The 20,802-nt window shown below is 41.4% G+C and overlaps 1 protein-coding gene across 1 annotated transcript; it reads left to right on the forward strand.

The window, feature by feature from the left end:
- The first annotated feature begins 12,021 nt into the window (after window positions 1–12,021).
- Window positions 12,022–19,785, forward strand: LOC118832152 (endogenous retrovirus group K member 8 Gag polyprotein-like). The gene is made up of 3 exons (XM_036739571.1): window positions 12,022–12,046; window positions 17,539–17,685; window positions 17,774–19,785. The coding sequence occupies exons 1-3, from the start codon at window positions 12,022–12,024 to the stop codon at window positions 19,783–19,785; spliced, it is 2,184 nt and encodes a 727-aa protein (XP_036595466.1).
- The last annotated feature ends 1,017 nt before the right edge of the window (window positions 19,786–20,802 follow it).

Below are 20,802 nucleotides of genomic sequence, written 5' to 3' on the forward strand. Positions count from 1 at the left end.
TCTGGAATTTGATGACAATATTCTTAGGAGTTTTCTTTTTGGGATCTTTGTCAGGAGGCAATTGGTGGATTCTTTCCATTTCTGTTTTACCCTCTGGCTCTAGAATATCAGGGCAGTTTTCCTTGATAATTTCTTGAAAGATGATCTCTAGGCTCTTTTTTTGATCATGGCTTTCAGGTAGTCCAATAATTTTTAAATTATCTCTCCTGAATCTATTTTCCAGGTCAGTGGTTTTTCCAATGAGATATTTCACATTGTCTTCCATTTTTTTATTCCTTTGATTCTGTTTTATAATATCTTGGTTTCTCATTAAGTCACTAGCTTCCACTTGCTCCAATCTAATTTTTAAGGTAGTATTTTCTTCAGTGGTCTTTTGGACCTCCTTTTCCATTTGGGTTATTCTGCCTTTCAAGGCATTCTTCTCCTCATTGGCTTTTTGGAGCTCTTTTGACATTCGGGTTAGCCTATTTTTAAGGTGCTATTCTTTTCATTATTTTGGGGTCTCCTTTAGCAAGTTGTTGACTTGTTTTTCATGATCTTCTTGCATCACTCTCATTTCTCTTCCCAATTTTTCCTCTACTTCTCTTACTTGCTTTTCCAAATCCTTTTTGAGCTCTTCCATGGCCTGAGACCAATTCACATTTATCTTGGAGGCTTTTGATGTAGGCTCTTTGACTTTGCTGACTTCTTCTGGATGTATGGTTTGATCTTCTTTGTCAGCACAAAAGAAGTCTAGAGTTTTAGTTCTAGTCTGAGTTTGAGTCTGAGTCCATTTTTGCTGCCTGTTCATACTCCCAGCCAACTACTTGACCTTTGAACTTTCTGTCAAGGTATGACAGCTTGTAGAGTAGAGAGTACTTTGTCCCAGTCTTTAGGGTCCAAGCACTGCTGTTTTCAGAGCTACTTCTACTCCACCTTCACCCCAGGCTCTGTCACAGCAGTGCTCCTCCTCCCCCAAGAACCTCCAACCAGGACTACAATCCAAATCCAAGCAGGGCACAGCAAGAGAATCTGCCTCTGTGCCCACAAAGCACTCCTTGCACTCCAGCTCTGATCCGCTCCTAGATTCCTCCCACCACGTGAGCCAGGGACTCAGGAAGTAGCTGAGGCTGAAACTCTGGAAGCAGCCTCAGGAGCTTCCTGGTGCTGCCACCATGGCTGCACCACCTCTGCCACCCCCAGGGATGGGGCCAGACTACTCTAAACATGATCCCGCAGTTTCCCACTAACCTGCTATTTGGCGTTTGTGGGTTGAGAAGTCTGGTAACTGCCACAGCTCAATGATTCATGGCTCTAAGGCCCGTTCTTGCTGGCTGACTCCAAGTCTGGTCTGTCTTGGTGTGGCCTATGCTGGACTGCGCTTTGCTCCCAGCACTGTTTGATAGACCCTTTCCAGCCACCCTCCAGTCTCTCCTGGGCTGGAGACCTGTTTCCCCCTGCTATTTCATGGGTTCTGCAGCTCTAGAATTTGTTCAGAGCCATTTTTACAGGTGTTTCAAGGGATTTGGGGGAGAGCTTAAGCAAATCCTTGCTTTCCATCCATCATCTTGGCTCTGCCCCTCACCCTTGTCATTTCTTATAGCACAATAATACTTTGTCACAATTATGCCACATCTTTTTCAGCCATTCCCCAATTGATGGGCATCCCCTCAAATTCCAATTCTTTTCCAGTATAAAAAGAGCTGGTATAGATATTTTGTACATGTTAGTAGTGGTATAGTTGGGTGAAAAGGTATATACACAGTTTTATAGTCCTTTGGACATAGTTCCAAATTGTTCTCCAGAATGATTGGACCAGTTCACAACTCCACCAGCAATTCACTGGTGTACCTATTTTTCACTCATCCTGTCCAGATTTTGTCATTTCTATTAGGTGTACCTTAGGTGGTACCTTAGAGGAATTCTGATTTGCATTTTTCTTTTTCTTTTATTTTGGTGGAGGGAAAGCAAGGCAATTGGAGTTAATTGACTTTCCTAAGGTCAAACAGCTAGTAAGTATCAAGCGTCTGAGGCTGTATTTGAACTCAGGTCCTCCTTACTCTAGGGCTGGTGCTCTATTCACTGCACTGTCTAGCTGCCCCACATTTTTCTAATCAACAGTGATTTAGATTAGAACATTTTTTATGACTATAGATACCTTTGATTACTCCATCTGAAAACTGCCTATACATATCTTTTGACCATTTATCAATTGAAGAATGGATCTTATTTCTAAAGATTTGACTCAGTTCTATATGTCTATATATATATATATATATATATATATATATATATATGAGAAATGAGGTCTTCATCAGAGAAACTATAATTTTTCCACAGTTATGAATACTATGTATTTCCCTCAATCCTATTTCCCCCTGTTTTTCCTATTCTCTCTCTCTCCTTTCTCCCTGTGCATTCTCAAAAGTGTTTTGTTTCTGACTATTACCTCCCCCAATCTGCCCTCCCTTTTATCAGCACCCCCCCTTATCTCTTTCCCCTCCTACTTTCCTATAAGGTGAGATAGATTTCTATACCCAACTAAATATGTATGTTTATTCTTTCCTTTTTGAGGAACTCTCACTCAATGAGAGTGAGGTTCAAGCATTGCCGCCCCCACAATCTTCCCCTCCATTATAAATCTCTTACTCTCAAGCCTCTTTTATGTAAGAGAAATTTTCCCATTCTACTTCTCCCCTCTGCCTTCTCCCAGTGTATCCGTTTTTCTTAGCCCTTCATATTTTTGAGATCACTCTAACATAATCAATTTACATCTAAACCCTCTGTCAAAGTAGATTCCTTCTAATTTCCCTAATAATAATAAAATTCTTGGGAGTTATAAGTATCATCTTCCCATATAGGAATGTAAACAGTTTAACTTTATTGAGTCTCTTACCACTATTCTTCCATGTTTATCTTTTTATGCTTCTCTTGAGTCTTGTTTTTTGAATGTCAAATTTCTATTCAGCTATGCTTTTTTTTTCCATCAGGAATGTTTGAAAGTCCTCTATTTCATGATGTATCACTTTTCGCCTGAAGGATTATACTTAGTTTTGCTGGGTAGGTTATTCTTGATAGTAATCTTAGCTCCTTTGCCTTCTGGAATATCATATTCAAAGTCCTCTACTACTTTAACGTGTAAGCTGCTAAATCTTGTATGATCCTGACTCTGGCTACACAATATTTGAATTGTTTCTTTCTTACTGCTTGCTTTCTTACTACTTTATTTCTTCTTGACCTGTGAGCTCTGGAATTTGACTATAATATTCCTGGGAGTTTTCAGTTTGAGATTTCTTTCAGGAGGTGATCAGTTGGTTCTTTCAATTTCTATTTTACCCTCTGGATCTAAGATATTGGGGCAGTTTTCCTTGATAATTTCTTGAAATATGATGTCTAGGTACTTTTTTTGATTATGGCTTTCAGATAGTTCAATAATTCTTAAATTTTCTCCTCAATCTATTTTCCAGGTCAGTTTTTTCACCCAGTGAGATATTTCACTTTTTGTCTATTTCTTTTTTCATTTTGGACTTTGTTTTATTGTTTCTTGCTGTCTCATGGAGTCACTAGTTTATCCTCTCCCAAATCTAATTTTCGGGGAATTATTGTTTTTTTCAGTGAGCTTTTATATCTTTCCCCCATTTGGCCAATTCAGCTTTTTAAGGATTTTTTTTCTTTAGTGAATTTTTGTGCCTCTTTTACCATTAGGGCAATTCTGTTTTTTAAGGTGATTTTTTGCTTCAGTACTTTATGTGCCTCAATCTACCAAACTGTTCATTCTCTTTTCATAACCATAACTCTCTTTTCTTGCATCACTCTTATTTTTCTCCATTTTTTCCTCTACAACTCTTATCTCTGTCTCAACAAGGACATCTTGTTGAGTTTGGGTCCATTTGGCATTTTGCTTTGAGTCTTTTTTTGGGTAGTTGTTTTTACATTGTTATCTTTTTCTGAGTTTATATCTTGGTTCTTCCCTGACACTGTAGCTGCATTTTATGATCAAGTTCTTTTTTTTGTTGTTCTTGTTGCTATTTACTCATTTATCCAGCCTATTTCTTGATTTTAAACTTTATGTCAAAGCTAGGCTCTGCTCACCTGGGAGTGGGGAGAGACTGTCTAATGCATTAAGCTTTTTGTTTGTTTGTTTGTTTCATTTTATTTTCAGAGCTAATTCTGACAGTCTACAAGTTTTTGGTGCTTTCAAGGTGGTGTGATCCTGAGAAATATATGGTCACTGCTCTCTTGGTCTGTGCTCTGGTCTTTACCTAGGAAGGACCCTTGCTCTCCTGCAGCCACAAGCACTAGTGCTCCCCTCCACCTTGGAACTATGACCAGGGTCCTTGCTCCCTTGTGACCAACCAGAAGTACTCCTTTCTGTTCTGGAATGAGACCCAGAGCAGCTTATGGGCTATAGAGTTGCTAATCAGTGCTAGCTGTACCCAGTGCCAGGAAAGTATCTTTTGTAATCTCTTTCTTGCCAGTTTGTTTGACTCCCTTACCATCTCTGGGCTGGGAGCTCCCTAAGCTGCTGTTGCTACTACTCTCTCCAAGATCCACTTCTGGTGCTCCCGCCATGTCCCCAGCCATATCCTCACCCTGGTGTCACAAACCTCTCCTGTAGACCTCCTAATAATCTTAGGCTAGAAAAATGTTTCACTTTGACCTTTTGTTGGCTCTGCCACTCCAAAATTTGATTTAAGGAGTTATTTAAAAGTTGTTTGGAGGGGAATTTTGGGAAAGTTGAACTGGTTGCTCCCTGTACTCCACCATCTTGGCTCTACCACATGGTTTTGTATTTTTTTACTCTATCTTCTCAGGGTTCATCTATCATCTCAATTAGAAACTTTTCCACTCCATCCTAAAAATTTGAATTTACATGTCAGATTGAGTACATAGTTTTTAATTCTATTTGCAGTAGGGAGCCATTGAAGTTAGTACCACCCTCAGGATTTTCATTTTATTTTTATGGCCAACACCTGTGATTTCATCAGCATATGGAGCTACAAGGGTAGAAACCTCCTCCCACTGATGCATATCTGCAACTCATCTGCTTTTTAGAGTTTTAGCACGGTGCTTGGAGAAGTGGTAAGCAGAGGTGTGCTGTTGTTAAATTTTCAATGTGACCTGAAATCAGAAAATTGCAAATCAGGGCTTGGTTTATTATTTTGTTGATTGTATAGACTTAAAAAAGCAATGAGGAAAATAATAATAATGCTGATTAACTTAAAAGTGTATCCTAAGGTGCCGTACCCCCACTTCCAACAGAGCTGGTTGTTAAGCATTTACAAACACACCTCTCCTGGGAAGTTAAATAACTTGTCCATAGTCATATAGGTAGAAAATATCAGAATTGAGCTCAAGTACTCCTGACTCCAAGACTGGTCCTTCCTCCATGCATGCCATATTTTTTCAGGATAATGAAGTGAACATAGTCATGATTTAGAGCTTGGAGAAAGCTTAGTAATTACTCTACGAGTTACTAGTCTCTGAATCATAGAATCTCTTCTGAAAGGGACCTCAGAACCCATATAGTTCAACCCATGCCCGAACAAAGATCCCTTCCCCAACATCCTTGAGAAGTGTCCATTCAGACTCTGCTTCAAGACCCTCAGAGAGGAGCAGCCTACCATCTCCAGAAGTGGGCAGTATGTTCTTCTTTCAGATAGTTCTGATAGTTAGGATGATTTTTATTACACTAAATCTAAAATCTGCCTCTCTGTAACTTCACACCCACAGTTCCTATTTCTGCCCCCAGGGCCCTTAGAAGCATGAATCTAATCTCTCTTTTGTAAGAAAGCTCTCCAAATAAAACCATGTTACCCATCTTCCTCCTTTAAATATTCTCTAGATTAAGCATCTCTAGTTCATTCAATCATTCTACCTATGGCAAAGGTTCAAGTTGTCACTATCTTGGTCACTTCTTCTCTATAGGTGCTCATCAATATCTTCTCTAAAATATTGCTTCCTTCATTGTACAGATGGGGAAACTGTGGTACACTGTAGTTAAAATACTTGTCAAGACTATATATGAAGTATTAAGGTTCTACTCTCTTTCTTGTTCTAGGCAGCTGTGTGTACCCTCCCAAGTGTGGAGAAGAGAAATTTAGACCAAAAGAAAATATATCAAATTATGATCATCTTACATCTTATAAGCAGTAAGGTACTCAAGTCATATCATTGAATTAGAATGTGAGCTTCTTGAGGGCAGGGATTGTGTTTTTGACTTTCTTTGTGTCTCCAGTACATAGTATAGTGCCTGGCATGTAGTAAACACTTACTAAATTCCTGTTAACTCACTTTAGAGTCAGAATACCTGGGTTTGAGTCCTTTCTGGGTCTCTCTCTCTCTCTCTCTCTCTCTCTCTCTCCTCTTTATTTTCTACTTTTCTAAAGTAAGAATACTTATTATATATACCACTTATCTCCATCTCCCCAGAGTCCTATGGTGAGGCCTCTACATGATGCAGAGGAGACCTGGGCTCTCAAAGATTATGCCCCAGAAATAGACCTAGTAGTAGTGTTGCTGGGTCAAAGGGTATGGGCAATTTAATAACTCTTTGGGCATAATTCCAGATTGCTCTTCAAAATGGTTCGATCAGTTCACAGTTCCACCAACAGTGTCCCAATTTTTCCACTTCCCCTCCAACATTTGTCATTCTCCCCTTCTATCATTTTAGCCAATCTGGGAGGTATAAAATGATATCTCAAAGATGTTTTAATTTACATTTCTCTAATCAATAATGATTTAGAGCATTATTCATAAAACTATAAATTATTTTGATTTCTTCACTGGAAAACTTCTTGTTCATATCTTTTGACAATTCATTAATTGGGGAATGACTTGTATACACAAGCTCAGTCAGGTTTCACTGTGGTGGAAAGGTATCAGATAGAGATTACTTTCTGATGACCAGCCTGAATAAGGACAGCAGGCTAAGCATCACACTGAGGTCAGTGGAGAGGTGCATGATGGTTTTGAGTAGACCTCAAAATGTAATAAATAAGGACATTTAAAGAAGAACCATAGTAAAAAAATTAAAGGAGAACTATAGTAAGAGAAGTCACCAAAGAATCATAATATTATAACAACAATATAACAGCATAGTATTATGACAGCATGGTATTGTACAACATAGTAATGCAGTTATTATAACAACAATATAACAATGTTATAATAACAATAGCCAGCATGGATTTAGAGACTGAGGACCAGAATCTGAGTCTTGAACTTCTACGCCCATGAGAACATCATTTAATCTATCTGAGCCTCAATATCTTCAACCTGTAAAAGGAGAGATTTGGACTAGCTGATCTTTAAGGTTCTAATAAGCCATAAATCCTATGACTTTCAAATTAAATTCAGTTTAACAAACTTTTTTCAGTGCCTACTATGTGCAAGGCATTGTTCTAGGCAATGGGAATTCAAAGACAAAAACGAAACCATCCTTGTCTTCAAATTGCTTATCTTCTACTGGCTGGAGGGTGCAATTTGCTCACAAGTCAGTAAATACAAAGCATATATGCAGTAATGTCAAGCATTGCATCTTGCAACATAGGCCTATGAAAATGGGGATGGGAGCAGATGGAAAACATTGGATGAAAGAAGGTTTGACACTGGATGCTTTCTAGAGAAGAACCTCTACTGGTCATTCACTTATTGCCAAGATGACATACAGGGAGAGAACAAGACTTCCTGATAAAAATACAGTTTTTCTCTTCTCTCTGGTTCCTGGTTTATGTAAGTTGCCACATTGTCACCATAGCAATTTGATAAAACTTCTGCATTTTAATGGTCCTTCAGACATATTTGTCATGTTTGGCCAGAAAGCAGACACTTTTACAGCCAGTACATATGGTGACTGTATCTGGAAACTCACAGAGTACTAGCTGCCAAATGATCTCAAATCCCTGAGAAGTAGAAAGGACCATAGATTATTCTCCTTGACTTTACAAATGAGAGAACTTATTCCTGGAGAAGATTTCTATTTTTTTCTTAACAGTTCCTATTCATATGATGTTAAGAATCATGTAAAAAGCACTCTATTTTTTAAAAAATCTTTTTTGTTGTGAATTTAAGAATTATCAATAAATATTTCAATATGCAGAGAAAAACAAGAAAAAGTCATAAGAAACTGTAAACTTTTGTTTCAAACAAGGTAGCAACAAATTATTCCATTTGCCTGTCACTGCACTTCTTTTTATGTTCTTTTGTCTATTCAAATGTTGTACTAATTCGCTTTTATTTTTCCATAGCTCTCGATGCCCCACCTCTCCAAAAATTCTCCTTTCTAACACATATGTACAGTCAAGGAAACCAATTAAGTACATTGGCCTTATATGAAAACACAGCCTCAATGTCCTCATTTAGTCCATCACCTTTATGCCAATAAAACAACAACCATTTTTAAGGACTCATAGTATGTCAGTCACAGATATTCTCCTGTCACCATAACAGCTTGTTGCTTTGATCAGAATTTAGTCTTCGAAATTATTTTGCTTCATGTAGTATCATGATCATCACATTAATTGTTCTCCAAGTTCCACTCCATTTCCTCTGCATCAACTCATACAAGTCATCCCATGTTCCTCTGTGTCCATCATGGTCATCGCTTCATGCTAAGCAACAATATTTCATTACATTTATATGCCATAATTTGTTCAGCCATTCTCAGTCATCCTTCCAGTTCCACTAATAATAGTTTTCTATACAAGTTCTTTTCTTTTGACCATGATTGCCTTTTCATTTGTGACTAGTAGTAGTATCATTCGGTCAAAGGGTATATATAGTTTGATGACTTTATAGGTATAGTTCTGAATTGTTTTCTAGAACAATTGAACCAATCTACAACTCCACCAGTAAATCAATCAATCAATGAAAAATATTTTTAAGTGCTTGCTCTCTTCCAGGCACTATGCTAAGCATTGGAGATTCAAAGAAAGGTAAAAACTGTCCTTGGTCCTAAGGAGCTAATATTTTAATAAAGGAGACACTATGTAAATAACCAGGCATATACAAGATATAGATAGACAAGAGGCAATTCCAAAGAAGGTAGTAGAAGCTTAGAGTAGGGTGGGGATGGGGGGAGGTAAAGAAATGTTCAGGAAAGACCTCCTGCAGAAGATGGAGTAATTATGGAGTAGAGTTAAGGAGGGGAAACAGTCTAAGCATGGAGAACAGTCTACGCAAAAGTACAGAAATGGGCTATAGAGGGCCTTATTTGAGGACCGACAGTGCATTAATGTATCTGTCCTCTTACAACCCTTCCAACAATTGCTATTGTCTTCCTTTGTCATTCTTGCAAATCTCCTGAGTTTGAGGTGAAACATCAGAGTTGTTTTATGCATTTCTTTTGCTGTTGGTGATTTGGAACATTTTATCATTTGTTGTTGATAGTTTGCATTTCTTCATTTAACACCTGTCTATTCATACTCTTTGACCATTTATCTATTAGGGAATGGATCCTATTCTTATATATCTGTATAGCTTCTTTGTACATGTTGGTTATCAGACCTTTATCAGTAAAATTTTCTATGAAAAATCCCGCCCCCCCATTTAATTGTTTCTCTTCTGGTTCTAACTGCATTTATTTTGCTTGCATAGCACATATTATGATTCTGTGAGACATTATCCCAACTCTCACTCACACTTCAGGATTGGGTCCCCAGAGTTTGGATAATCTTCCCCATTGAGTTCTGGGAGGGCAATACTGAAGGGTTGGGTGATTATTATACTACTATCGGCTCAAGTCTTCATGCAGTGTGTTCCTTCCAATATCAATCACCAGTGGTTACTGCCCTAATATAATTCGCTAGTGACAGTTAGCATTTCCCCAATATCATTTAACCAGTTGCTATCTCTAGGTAAAGATAGAAAAAGAAGAGGAAGATGGTTCTTGCTTTCAAATATTTCAGTATTAATGGGGGAGACAAAGCATAGGGGGTTTCAGCAGCAGACAGAAAGGCCCCAACATTCCTAGGGTACAACAGTAAAACAGACTGCATTGCATCCTCCATTGGTGGAGAATGACTTGGGTCTTGAAGGACAAGAGAGACTTGAAGAAAAGAAGATGAGAATACCTGTATTCTAGGTATGGGGGACGGACAAGAAAAGGACAGAACAAGTAGTGGGGATGCAATCAGGTTTGATTGAAAGGTAGAATTCCTGAATTCCTAAAATTCCTGTGAGATTGATCTGAGCAAGTAAGGTTAGTGCCCTATTGTATAAGACCTTGAATATCAATATTAGGAGTTTTTTTTAACTTTAGTCAAAAGGCAATGGAAAGCCATTTCTAGAACTGGAAAAATTGAGACCTTAGGCAAAATCTTTGTGCCACCCCTACCTGAGCCTCGGATATAAGATAATGCTAAAGGACAAAGACATTGGTTACTAGGCCTGACACAGGGCTGAGTATATGTTCTACCTGGGAGATAACCTCTGAATGTACCTTTTCCCTTGCTTTATTGGGTTTAGTCCAGAGTCTGGGAATCCAAACATGAACTCATCCCATCTACACCAAACACCTCAAGCTTCCATGTATTAAAGGAGAAACGTGGAACCAATGGCAACTTGCCATCATCACAGGATCTTAGAAGGTCGAGGCCCCAACAAGCTGGCACCTATGGCTAACAGATTTGCATCTCTTACTCTCTTAGTGACTCTTAGTTATAGGATCCCGGGGAGAAAGCCTCTTCCTTTACTATCTCTCTCTCTACTTTGTCCCCAGTGAGCTCAATTCTACCATTCCTCTGTCCATTTCCCTTTCTGTACTTCCTCTCTATTGTGACCAATGGAATCTCCATTCAAGTATTAACAAACACTTTTTCATCCTTGATCTCTTCCTTCCATATTTGTTATACTTTCTTGTTGTATTCATAGAAACATGACATTCTCTAGTAGTCACTGCAACCTTGGCTATGATCTCCTACCTTAGTTGTTCCTTCTGTCATTTCTCCTGACACACTGGGACAGGAAGAAAAGCTTGTGTGTCTCCTTGGGATCTCTTCTCTTCTCCCTTTTTCCTCTGGCTCTTTCAAGCTTCCATGAATTCAAGTCTCTTCTCCATAAGATTGTTTGTTTCATGGATATCCAGGGTCAAAGAATTAATCATCAAGTGGCCAGCCTACTACTAATGAGACCCTCAGTTTTCGGCTGGGTAGATTCGCAGAAAGATGTCATCTGTGGCCAAAATTATACTTGACATGTTTCCAATGGTAGAACTCGACATAGCTCATCCATCCTTGCACAGCCATTGGGAATCTAGGACCACCTCTGTGTCATGATAAAGAATCAGGGAAGGTCTTTATGGATGGTCTTTACACTGATGATTTCCAAATCTATACACCCGGGGTATTTTTGCTGAGGCTTCTTCTCTAATAAACAACCTTGATTAAACAATGGATGACTGTAGGTATCTTTCTTGACTCAAACCCAATCCTTAATTGGATGGCCAACTGTTTTATATCAGTTCATAGGATCGTGAGATCATAGATTTAGATATGGAAGGGATCTTGACGATTGTCTGGTTTATATATCTTATTGAAGGTGGTACAGTGGATAGAGCACTGGGCTTGGAGTCATGAAAAATGAATTCAAATATGTCCTCAGATACTTACCAGCTGTGTGACCCTATGCAAGTCACTGAACTGTTGTTTGCCTCAGTTTTGCCAACTGTAAAATGGTGATAATAACATAACACCTGTCTCCCATGGTTACTCTGAGGATCAAATGAGATTGTATTTATAAAGTGCTTGGTACAGTGCTTGGAACATGGTAGGCTCTTAATAAATTCTTGTTTCCTTCCTTCCTATATCAATTTTAAAAAGCATAATTAAATAGTTTGGGGAAAAGGACCTGCTGATGTGTAGCCTAGAAGAGACAAGAATTAGGCAGGGAACTGTTTTTAAACATATGAAGGACTATCATAAAGACAAAGGATAATATATTTTGTTTGATCTCAGAAGACAGAATGAGGTAGGAGTCACAGGGGGGACAGACTTTAGCTAAATATATGGAAAAACTTTTTTTAACAATGGGAGCCATCCAACAATGGAACAGGCTGCCTCCGTTGGTGGTGAGTTCCCCCTCACTGAGAAGTCTTAAGCAGAACAAGGGTGGTTACTTGTCAGAGATGTTGTAGAAGGAGTGACTGAAATAAATGTCTGAGAGATTAAGATTCTATGATTAGGAGTTTCTTGACCAACTTCATGCTCCCGGTTAAGTTTTACTTTTCTTGGGAGACCTAGGGTCTCTATTTCAAAAGAGTTTGTGATACTTTGGGTAGTTCAGTTCTACTCTTCCGTATTTTCTGTCTCCTATATTTTCTATACTGCTGTGCCTGGCCTACAGTTGTTGTGTTTGTCCTTCATTCTTGAAGAGGACCATGACATCAGGGAAATGATGATGTGGTTTTCAGTTGATGTTGTTTCGAGTGAGGGAGGGCTGTGCAAGGTCCCCAGCCTCACTTTCTCTTCCAGAGCCAGCTGGGTCCAGTGGCCTGATATTCAACAGGACAACTGGAAATGGCTTAGGATGCATTAGGAGACCCTGGCACTTTCAGGCTAAGGTCTTTAGTAGCCTCTCAACAATGCTTGGTGAATGAACAATTGAATAAAAGATGATTTATTTGCCCTTGGCAAAATTGTGAAGTCAGTGATATTTGTCCTTGGAGTCTCTAGTCTGTTCTTTCTGGGCCTCTTCTTCCTTTCCTCTGGGATGTATGCATTCTGCTTTCAGGAGTCCATTTCCTGGCACCTCTCTTTTCCTTCCCTTGTATTTCAGGTTAGATCAATCACTATTTGCTCAGCACTAATGTGAGTCCCTGAGCACCTTCTGCCAAGGATCTCTGTGTTCGTAAGCAAAATGGGCTCTTAGCACTTAGTTCAACCAAGTGCCCTTGAAGAGTTTGGCCTTTGTTTCCTTGATTAGATCTGGGTGTCCTTGGTGCCTCCTTGCCTCAGGGGAGGGCCTAGTTTACACATGAGTTTGAGTGACATGTCTGGGACAGTAGAGGCTTTTAGACCATGTGGATTTAAGTCTCCTCTTTGTGACGATTCTAGGTCATGTGGGTGAGTCGCATGTGTGACTCACCCCTGACTCTGAAAAAGATATAAAACCAGGGGTTGGCTTTCGTTTCTTTGGAGCTCTTACCCACAGCAGTTGTGGCGCAAGTGACTCTGGGCCAGCCCTCGTTATGAGCTCCCGGGCTGAACCTAGTTGTTGGTAACTATGAATCAGTATTTGGTCTGTCTGTCAATGTTTGTAATTTGTTTAGGGCTCTCACTCATGGTGGTGCTGATGCGGAGACTCCGGGCAGCTGTAGCTAAGAGCCCTCCAGCTTGTAAACCTGGATGCTGAGACTTTGTTAAACTCTGGTAACTATGTATTGGGATTTGAATCAGACAAGGTCTGTCTGTTGATGTTTGTACTTTGTATTTTGCTCTGAAGTTCAGGGTGCTGGTTTTTTCCTCTGAACTAAGTGAATGATATTTGTATGCTGAATTAAAGTAACCTTGACAACCCCTTAACGCTGCTTTCCTTACTGAAGCAGATCAAAAGAACCTGTGCTTTTGCAGCGTGCTGGTAGCATTCTTGCTGTTGGACTTGTGTTGGTCTTTCACCCCCACAGCAGCTGCTAGCCGGATTGTTGAAACAATCACACAGCTAAAGCCTCAAGAGAGGCAGCCTGGAGTCAAAAGACTCAACTTCCCATTCTTAGTCCAATGTTTCCTAGTTAGTTATGTGAATAGGGCTATGTCTCTGAATCTCTCTGGGGAGGAAAGTAGTCCAGGAAGATGAACCTATTTGCCTTAAGATGCAAAACATCAAGTAACTAGAATTTGAACACAGGTTTTCTATCTCAGAATCCACTGTTTTTGTTCCACCTCATCATGCTACCACCTCCATTTGGAAAGAATGCTGTTGCCGCTTCCCATGAGGGGTAGGTATTTTCATTGGGCAAGTTAGATCTGGCCTCTTTGGACATGATAACAGGTGAGAGACCAGATCAAATCAGGAGGTCAAGATTCATGTCTTGACTGTTGCTGACTCATTGTATGTCACTGGGCAAGTAATTTCTTCTCTCTCTGACTCCTCTGTTCACTCATCTGTAAAATGTGGGGTCTGGGCTAGATGGCCTTGAATTCTGCCTCTGACATTTATTAGCTGTGTGACCCTGTGCAAATCACTCATACTCTCCGAGCCTTGGGTTTGTCATCTCTAAAATGATGATGTTGGAGCTGATGACCTCTACTCTCCCTTCCCACACTAAACCTATGATTCTATGACCTTTAAGTCATTTAGGACTCTGAGAGTCCATATTCAATAGTGGCCCAGAAGTATGGATTGAAAGTAGGCTTCAGAGTCATGAAGGCCTGGTTTCAAGTCTTGCCTCTCACATATTGGCTATGTGAAACTGGCCAAGCCACTCAGCCTCTAAGTGCCCCATGAGTTCTCTATGTTATAAGATTTATATGTATTAAGACAGGTGCTTTCTTCATCAGGAATTCCCTGTATTAATGAAAACATCAGTCTGTTAAAAATTAAAAAAAATTCTAAGGTCTATTCTGGCTCTAACATGCTATGAGGCTATGACCCTACACATCTTAGATTCCTGATACCTGCTGCTAATTCTTGTTCAAGAGTAGAAGCTGGTTGTGGTATAGAGCCAGAGGATATGAGTTCTGCCTTTGGGTGAGTGAGTAAATTAGCCTCACTGGATCTGAGACTCCTCATGTAGAGAAAAATAAGAAGAGGATATGGGCAGAGATGACCTCTGAGTGCTCTGATAGCCAGCTTTGGGTTTATGATCCTTGGTCCATTATTAAAATGTGAATGCCTCTGGGAAGGATCCCACAAGAAGGCAATTATAACCACTAATATCTTAGTGTGAAGTTGGAATGAGAACATTTAAGTAGCATTTTATAATGTAAAGTTTATCTCCCTTTCTGATGAAAGACAGCTACACTGTTAGGAACAGCCAGGATGTGAGTTCAGATCTTTTGACATCGAGTCCAGTGATTGGTTCCCCTACACCAGGCTATTTGGGTATTTAAGAAGACTCACACAAGTAAGGTTGATGGTTATATTTATAAATTATTGGAGACAAAGTACTTACTTACATTGGAGCCCACTGAGCTTCTAAGCCTCTTGTTCTCTGCCATCATGCTGCCCTCCCCACATTGCCTATGACTCACTCCACTATTCTGGCAGGGGAGGGCTCTTCAATAAGGGTCAAGGTTCACTCTTCTACAATGATGGTTTGTATTACATGGCTGTTTTGACAATTCTCCTTTTGCCATGGCCCTTCTGTCATCGTCTCCTGCCTGTAGACCTTTTGGCCTGTCCCTGTTCTTAGTTCTGTCTCTGTTCCCAGAAGATAGTACTCACTCTTCAGCTTTTAAACCAAGGATTCTCAAGTTAGGGGTCCATGGGTCCCCCAGAAATCTGTGGATAGGTTTTGGGAGGGATGTTCTTGAATGGGGGAAATTATATCTTTGTATTTACTAACCTCCATCTGAAATTGAATATTTCCTTCAATTATGATTTTAAAAAAAAGAAAACAATAACAGTATTTTGAGAGAGAGTCCACTGACTTCATAGCATTGCCAAAGGGGTCCAGGACACTAAAAGGGTTAGGAACTCCAGCTCTAAAGGGATTACACTGTTAGTGTCCCATTGGATACTGTTCTAGCTATGTCAACCCTCAAGAACTTAATCCCTCAAGACCATTTAAATTTTCTTTAGTTTTCCAGTGTTTTTCTTATTCCTACCATCCCTAGTTGAATCATAATATTTGGAGGGACACCCCTGACCTCTTTCTCTCCCTTTTCCCACTTACCCACTTACCTGTCCTGATCCTCTCTCTGGACCAGTGGTCTAGGACATGGAAATTATCCTAGGTTGCTTTTTGAAGAAGGGCACATGAAGGATCAGAATGAATGATTGCCCCCTGCCAGGTGTCTGTGACTCAGAGGAAAAAGGGTCATCACTCAGCATACCAAGCTAGGTTCATGGGATTTAGGGCTGGGAGGAATTTTATAGATCAGGAAGCCTGGGCAGCTGCTCACTAAGAGGTAGCTTTCACATAGTAAGTAGCACAGGCCTGTTTGGATCATAGGTTCTTTGATTTTTCACCCTGTGCCTCCTTTCCAGCAGTGCCCTGATGTAGGGAAACACTGGAGAGCATTTAGAGCAAAACTGGTCCTAACCAAAAATGGTTGGGATTCTTTCTCTGGAGGCTTTTTCACAACAGGAGCAATTCTCTGCAATGGGTTAGGTTAGTTGAGCAATTGAGGGGTGGGAGAAGGGATGAGGAGAAGAAAGCTGTGTTCATTTAAAGAGCCTTGATTCCCAGACCATAGCTCATTAGGGGGAGAACTTTCTGCCTTGATCCCCCTCCCAGGCGGATGGTTAGGCTTGGACACTCTCTTCATCTTTCTATGCAGAACCTGAAAATGTTAAGTACCCCTTTAGATCTCTCATAAACCATTCAGTTTCTCCTTTGCATGTTTCATATTATATTTTGTATCTTTTGAAACTAGCCTGGAAGCAACTTAAGGAAAGAAATCTGGTCTTATTCAGAGAGCTGAATAGGGCAGAGAGCTGCACATAATAGTAGGTATTTAATAAGTGTTCATTCTGAGACTTGTCTACAGATAAGGGGAGAAATGGATTAGTCGTGGATGTCTCCTATCTTAAACAAATTAATTCAATTTGAATCAACTATTTGAAATATACCATATTGGATTCTGAGCATGCAGGCATAGATAAGGGTCCTACCTTCAGGGAGCTTAATTATAGCCAATATCTGAAACTAACCCATCTCTATTGGCCTCTTCAACCTCCCAAATCTCCTGGCTTTCTGATTCAATTCAGAAAGTACATCAGAGATTATCTTTCATTTTATGAAAAATCCTCCATCCTAGAAAGTGTTTTTTCTAGAAGAACTAATTTTGTGATTCCTCAAGGAAACATTGTAGTAGCCCAGAAAGTAATCTAAAATGACTTATAGTTTCCCAGTACTCACTCTATTCACAGAGAAATGGGTCTTCTTGTTATTCTTCATATGCTACATTTCATTGCCCATCTTTGTACTTTAACACTGACTGTCCCTCGTGCCCAGAATACCCTCTCTTCTCACCTCTGCTTCCAAGAATCCCTGATTTCCTTCAAGGCTTTGCTCAAGGGCCACCTTCTGCCGGAGACTGGAAAATCGCCTTACCCCTCCCCTCTGCCTGACCCGCGCCCCCTCCCTTCGCTAGCTTTCATTTCTCGCTTAGCTCTCATTTCCTGGCTAACTCTCGTTTCTGGGATATGACGCAGGCCTGCGTCCAATGCATAGCCACCCCTCTGGGGACGTGGCATTCTGATAACATGCTCATAAAAACCCTTACCAGGAACAATAAAGAGAGACATTTTTCACCAGCTATGCGTCTAGTCTCCTTCCTCTCCGTGATCCCGTTCCCGAGCCTCTTGGCCCTTTAGAGCCATTAGGTTCCCCTCGAGCCTAGCTCCCCCGGCACTCTCCAGCTTCGCTGACCCACGATTGTGTGACCTGCGGGCCAGGTCACTTGGCGCCCAACGTGGAGGCTCGAACGCTGGACAGTGACCCGATAGACGCCCCCGCCCCGACTCGTCCGGACTCCGAAAACCCCCTTAAGGTAAGTGTTCGCGTCTATCGACATCATGGGATCACCACTATCCAAAGAACAGGTTTTTGTTAAAGATTTAAAACAAAGCTTCAGAGAGAGAGGAATAAGGATAAAGAAAAAAGACCTTTTAAAGTTTTTTATTTTTATAGATAAGGTATGTCCCTGGTTCATTGTTAATGGTCCAGATATACACCCGGGGAAATGGCAGAAAGTAGGGAGAGATCTTAATGAAAGATTGAAACAAGAAGGTCCCGAGTCAGTTCCCATAAATGCCTTCTCCCTCTGGTCCTTAATTAATGACATTATTGAGGGATCAACAGGAGACAAAGGTGCCCGCCAGTTACTCGTTCAGGCGGAATCCTGTCTCACGCCACTTTCTCGCGCTGCTTCTGCTTCCTCCCTTCACGCAGAAAACTCACAAGACAAAGAGGAAGTAAAATCTCCTCCCCCTACCCCTACCGCCAAGTCCATTTACCCGCCACTCCCTAACCCTGTTGAAGAGACACTCACTTTCCCGGTCTTCCCTACCGAGAGGAAAGTCGGCATGAATACTGCCCCCGAAAACGAAAGCGGCCCGCTCCCTGACGAGAACGCAGCCAATTTGGACGTTGAGGCTGCTGCATACAACCCTCAGGAAGTGTTCGTATCCCATACTTTCTCCCCACCCCCCTATTTACTACCCCCCCTCGTGGACCTTACCCAAATCCAAAGAGATTTGACCCAGCGCATGGCTGAATTAAGAAAGACAGTCAATATGCAGAATCAATATCACCAAATGGTAAAGGAGTTCTCGGCGCTACAAGCGTCCCTGCAGAAGGCACTGCTTCCTCCCTCTGCCCCAAAAGGCACTGTTATAGCACTCCCTCAAGACAAAATTCCCCAACCAAAACAGAAACAGAAATCCCTTCTCTTTCCTATTCTTAGAAGCAATACACAGAATAGACCTAAAGATGCAGAGGACACAAACTCTGATAAGCACCCCCCTGAAAATAGCGCAGGACTTGAAGAGTCCGAGGAGGAAAGCCAGGAGGAGGAAGTGGAGGATGATGACCGGGAATCTGATTCAGAGGAGGACAGTAAATCATGCTCCTCTAAATACAAAGCCCCAAAGTTTAAAAATATCAAAGATCTCCATGCAGCAGTGAAAAAATATGGTCCCAATGCCCCTTTCACTCTCTCTGCCCTTGAGGCTATAGGACAAGGAGGTTATCTGCTGCCCGGGGAATGGGTGCGAGTAGCTCAGGCCGCCCTATCAAGGGGACAATTCCTAACCTGGAAAGCAGAATTTGAATATCACTGTCAAACCATCGAAAAAAGAAACTTGAAATCTAAGGCTAATAGGGATTGGACTTTTGAAAAATTAGCAGGACGAGGTGAATATGCGTTAGAGAAAAAACAAAGAAAGTTACCTACAGGCTTGCTAGAACAGACTGCTCACGCGGCTAATCGCGCTTGGAGAGCCCTTCCTGTTACAGGCTCCCCCTTTACACCCCTTAATAAGATCACTCAAAGAAAAGATGAAGAGTACTCTGACTTTGTCAGTCGACTGTTAGAGACGGCTGAGAGGACATTAGGAAATGAGGCATCAGATGATTTAATTATCAAAAGACTGGCTTTTGAGAATGCAAATGGCCCATGTAGGAGTGTACTGAATGGTCAATGGCAGGATAAGACATTAAATGAGATGATTAAACTATGCCGCGATATCCAAGATCCTACAGCAGCAAAAATTGAAAAAATGTCTCAGGCGGTATTGGCCTTACAAAACCCTATGAAAAACATGTCAGAGGCATTTCTAACTATAGGAGCAGCTGTTGATAATACTGTGAAAACCTGTTTTAAATGTGGAGCCGAGGGTCATTTTGCCAGACAATGCCCCATGAATCAACCTAATCCCACCGCTCAGAAAAGGCGCGCAGCACCTGCCACCCCGTGTCCCAGGTGCAGAAAAGGGTTTCACTGGGGGAATACATGCAGAGCAACACATGATATAGAGGGCAAACCCCTCCCCCCGTTGTCGGGAAACGGCTGGCGGGGTCCGCCCCGGACCCCTCAAGGACTGGCCCAGCCAGCCACGGGGACCCACCCTGCCCACAGCTCTCCAGAGCAACGGCAGGCAGTGCAGGAGTGGACTTGTGTGCCACCGCCGCCGCAATATTGAGACCGGAGGACGGCCCACAAATCCTCCCTACGGGAGTCTTCGGCCCTCCGCCCAGAGGTTCCTTTTTCCTCATTATTGGCCGTGCCTCTACCACCCTTCAAGGAATAACAATACACCCAACTATTGTCGATAATGACTATGCAGGAGAGATTAAGATAATTGCTTCTGCTCTGAAAGATACTGTGAGAATCCAGCCCAATCAGCGCATTGCCCAAGCCCTCCCTCTTCCTATGAATACCACCTTTCCTGCTTCTAAAAATAAGAGGGGCAATTCAACACCTGGGTCCTCAGACATTTACTGGGCCCAGGCTCTGTCACAAGAGAGGCCTACACTAATGCTCAAAATACAAGGTAAACCCTTCATGGGCTTGCTCGATTCTGGGGCTGATTCAACCGTCATTTCTGAATCACACTGGCCGTCTGCCTGGCCGTTACAGCCCTCTCTAACCCACCTCCAAGGCATAGGGCAAAGTTCCAACACCATGCAATCCTCACAACTGTTACAGTGGGAAGATCGAGAGGGTAATAGAGGAACAATCCGTCCCTTTGTAGTCCCATGCCTCCCCGTTAATCTGTGGGGAAGAGATATCCTCTCACAAATGGGAGTTATCATGTGCAGCCCTAGCTCAGTTGTTACAGAGCAAATGCTAAGTCAAGGCTTTTTACCCCGCCAAGGACTAGGAAAAAATAAACAAGGCATCACTCAACCTTTACATATACAATCTCACCCTGACCGCTCCGGCCTTGGTTTCCAGACACATTTTTCATAAGGGCCACTGGTCCCCTCAGCCTACAGGCGGATAAGATTACATGGAGATCTGAGACTCCCGTCTGGATTGACCAGTGGCCCCTCCCTAAAGAAAAACTAGAGGCTGCAATAATGTTAGTTCAACAACAATTGACTGCGGGTCACATAGAACCCTCCAACTCTCCTTGGAATACTCCAATTTTTGTTATTAAAAAGAAGTCAAGTGCCTGGAGATTGCTCCATGATTTAAGGGCGGTCAATAACACCAT

This window comes from Trichosurus vulpecula, chromosome 9, assembly GCF_011100635.1.
Source record: "Trichosurus vulpecula isolate mTriVul1 chromosome 9, mTriVul1.pri, whole genome shotgun sequence".
NCBI lineage: Eukaryota > Metazoa > Chordata > Mammalia > Diprotodontia > Phalangeridae > Trichosurus > Trichosurus vulpecula.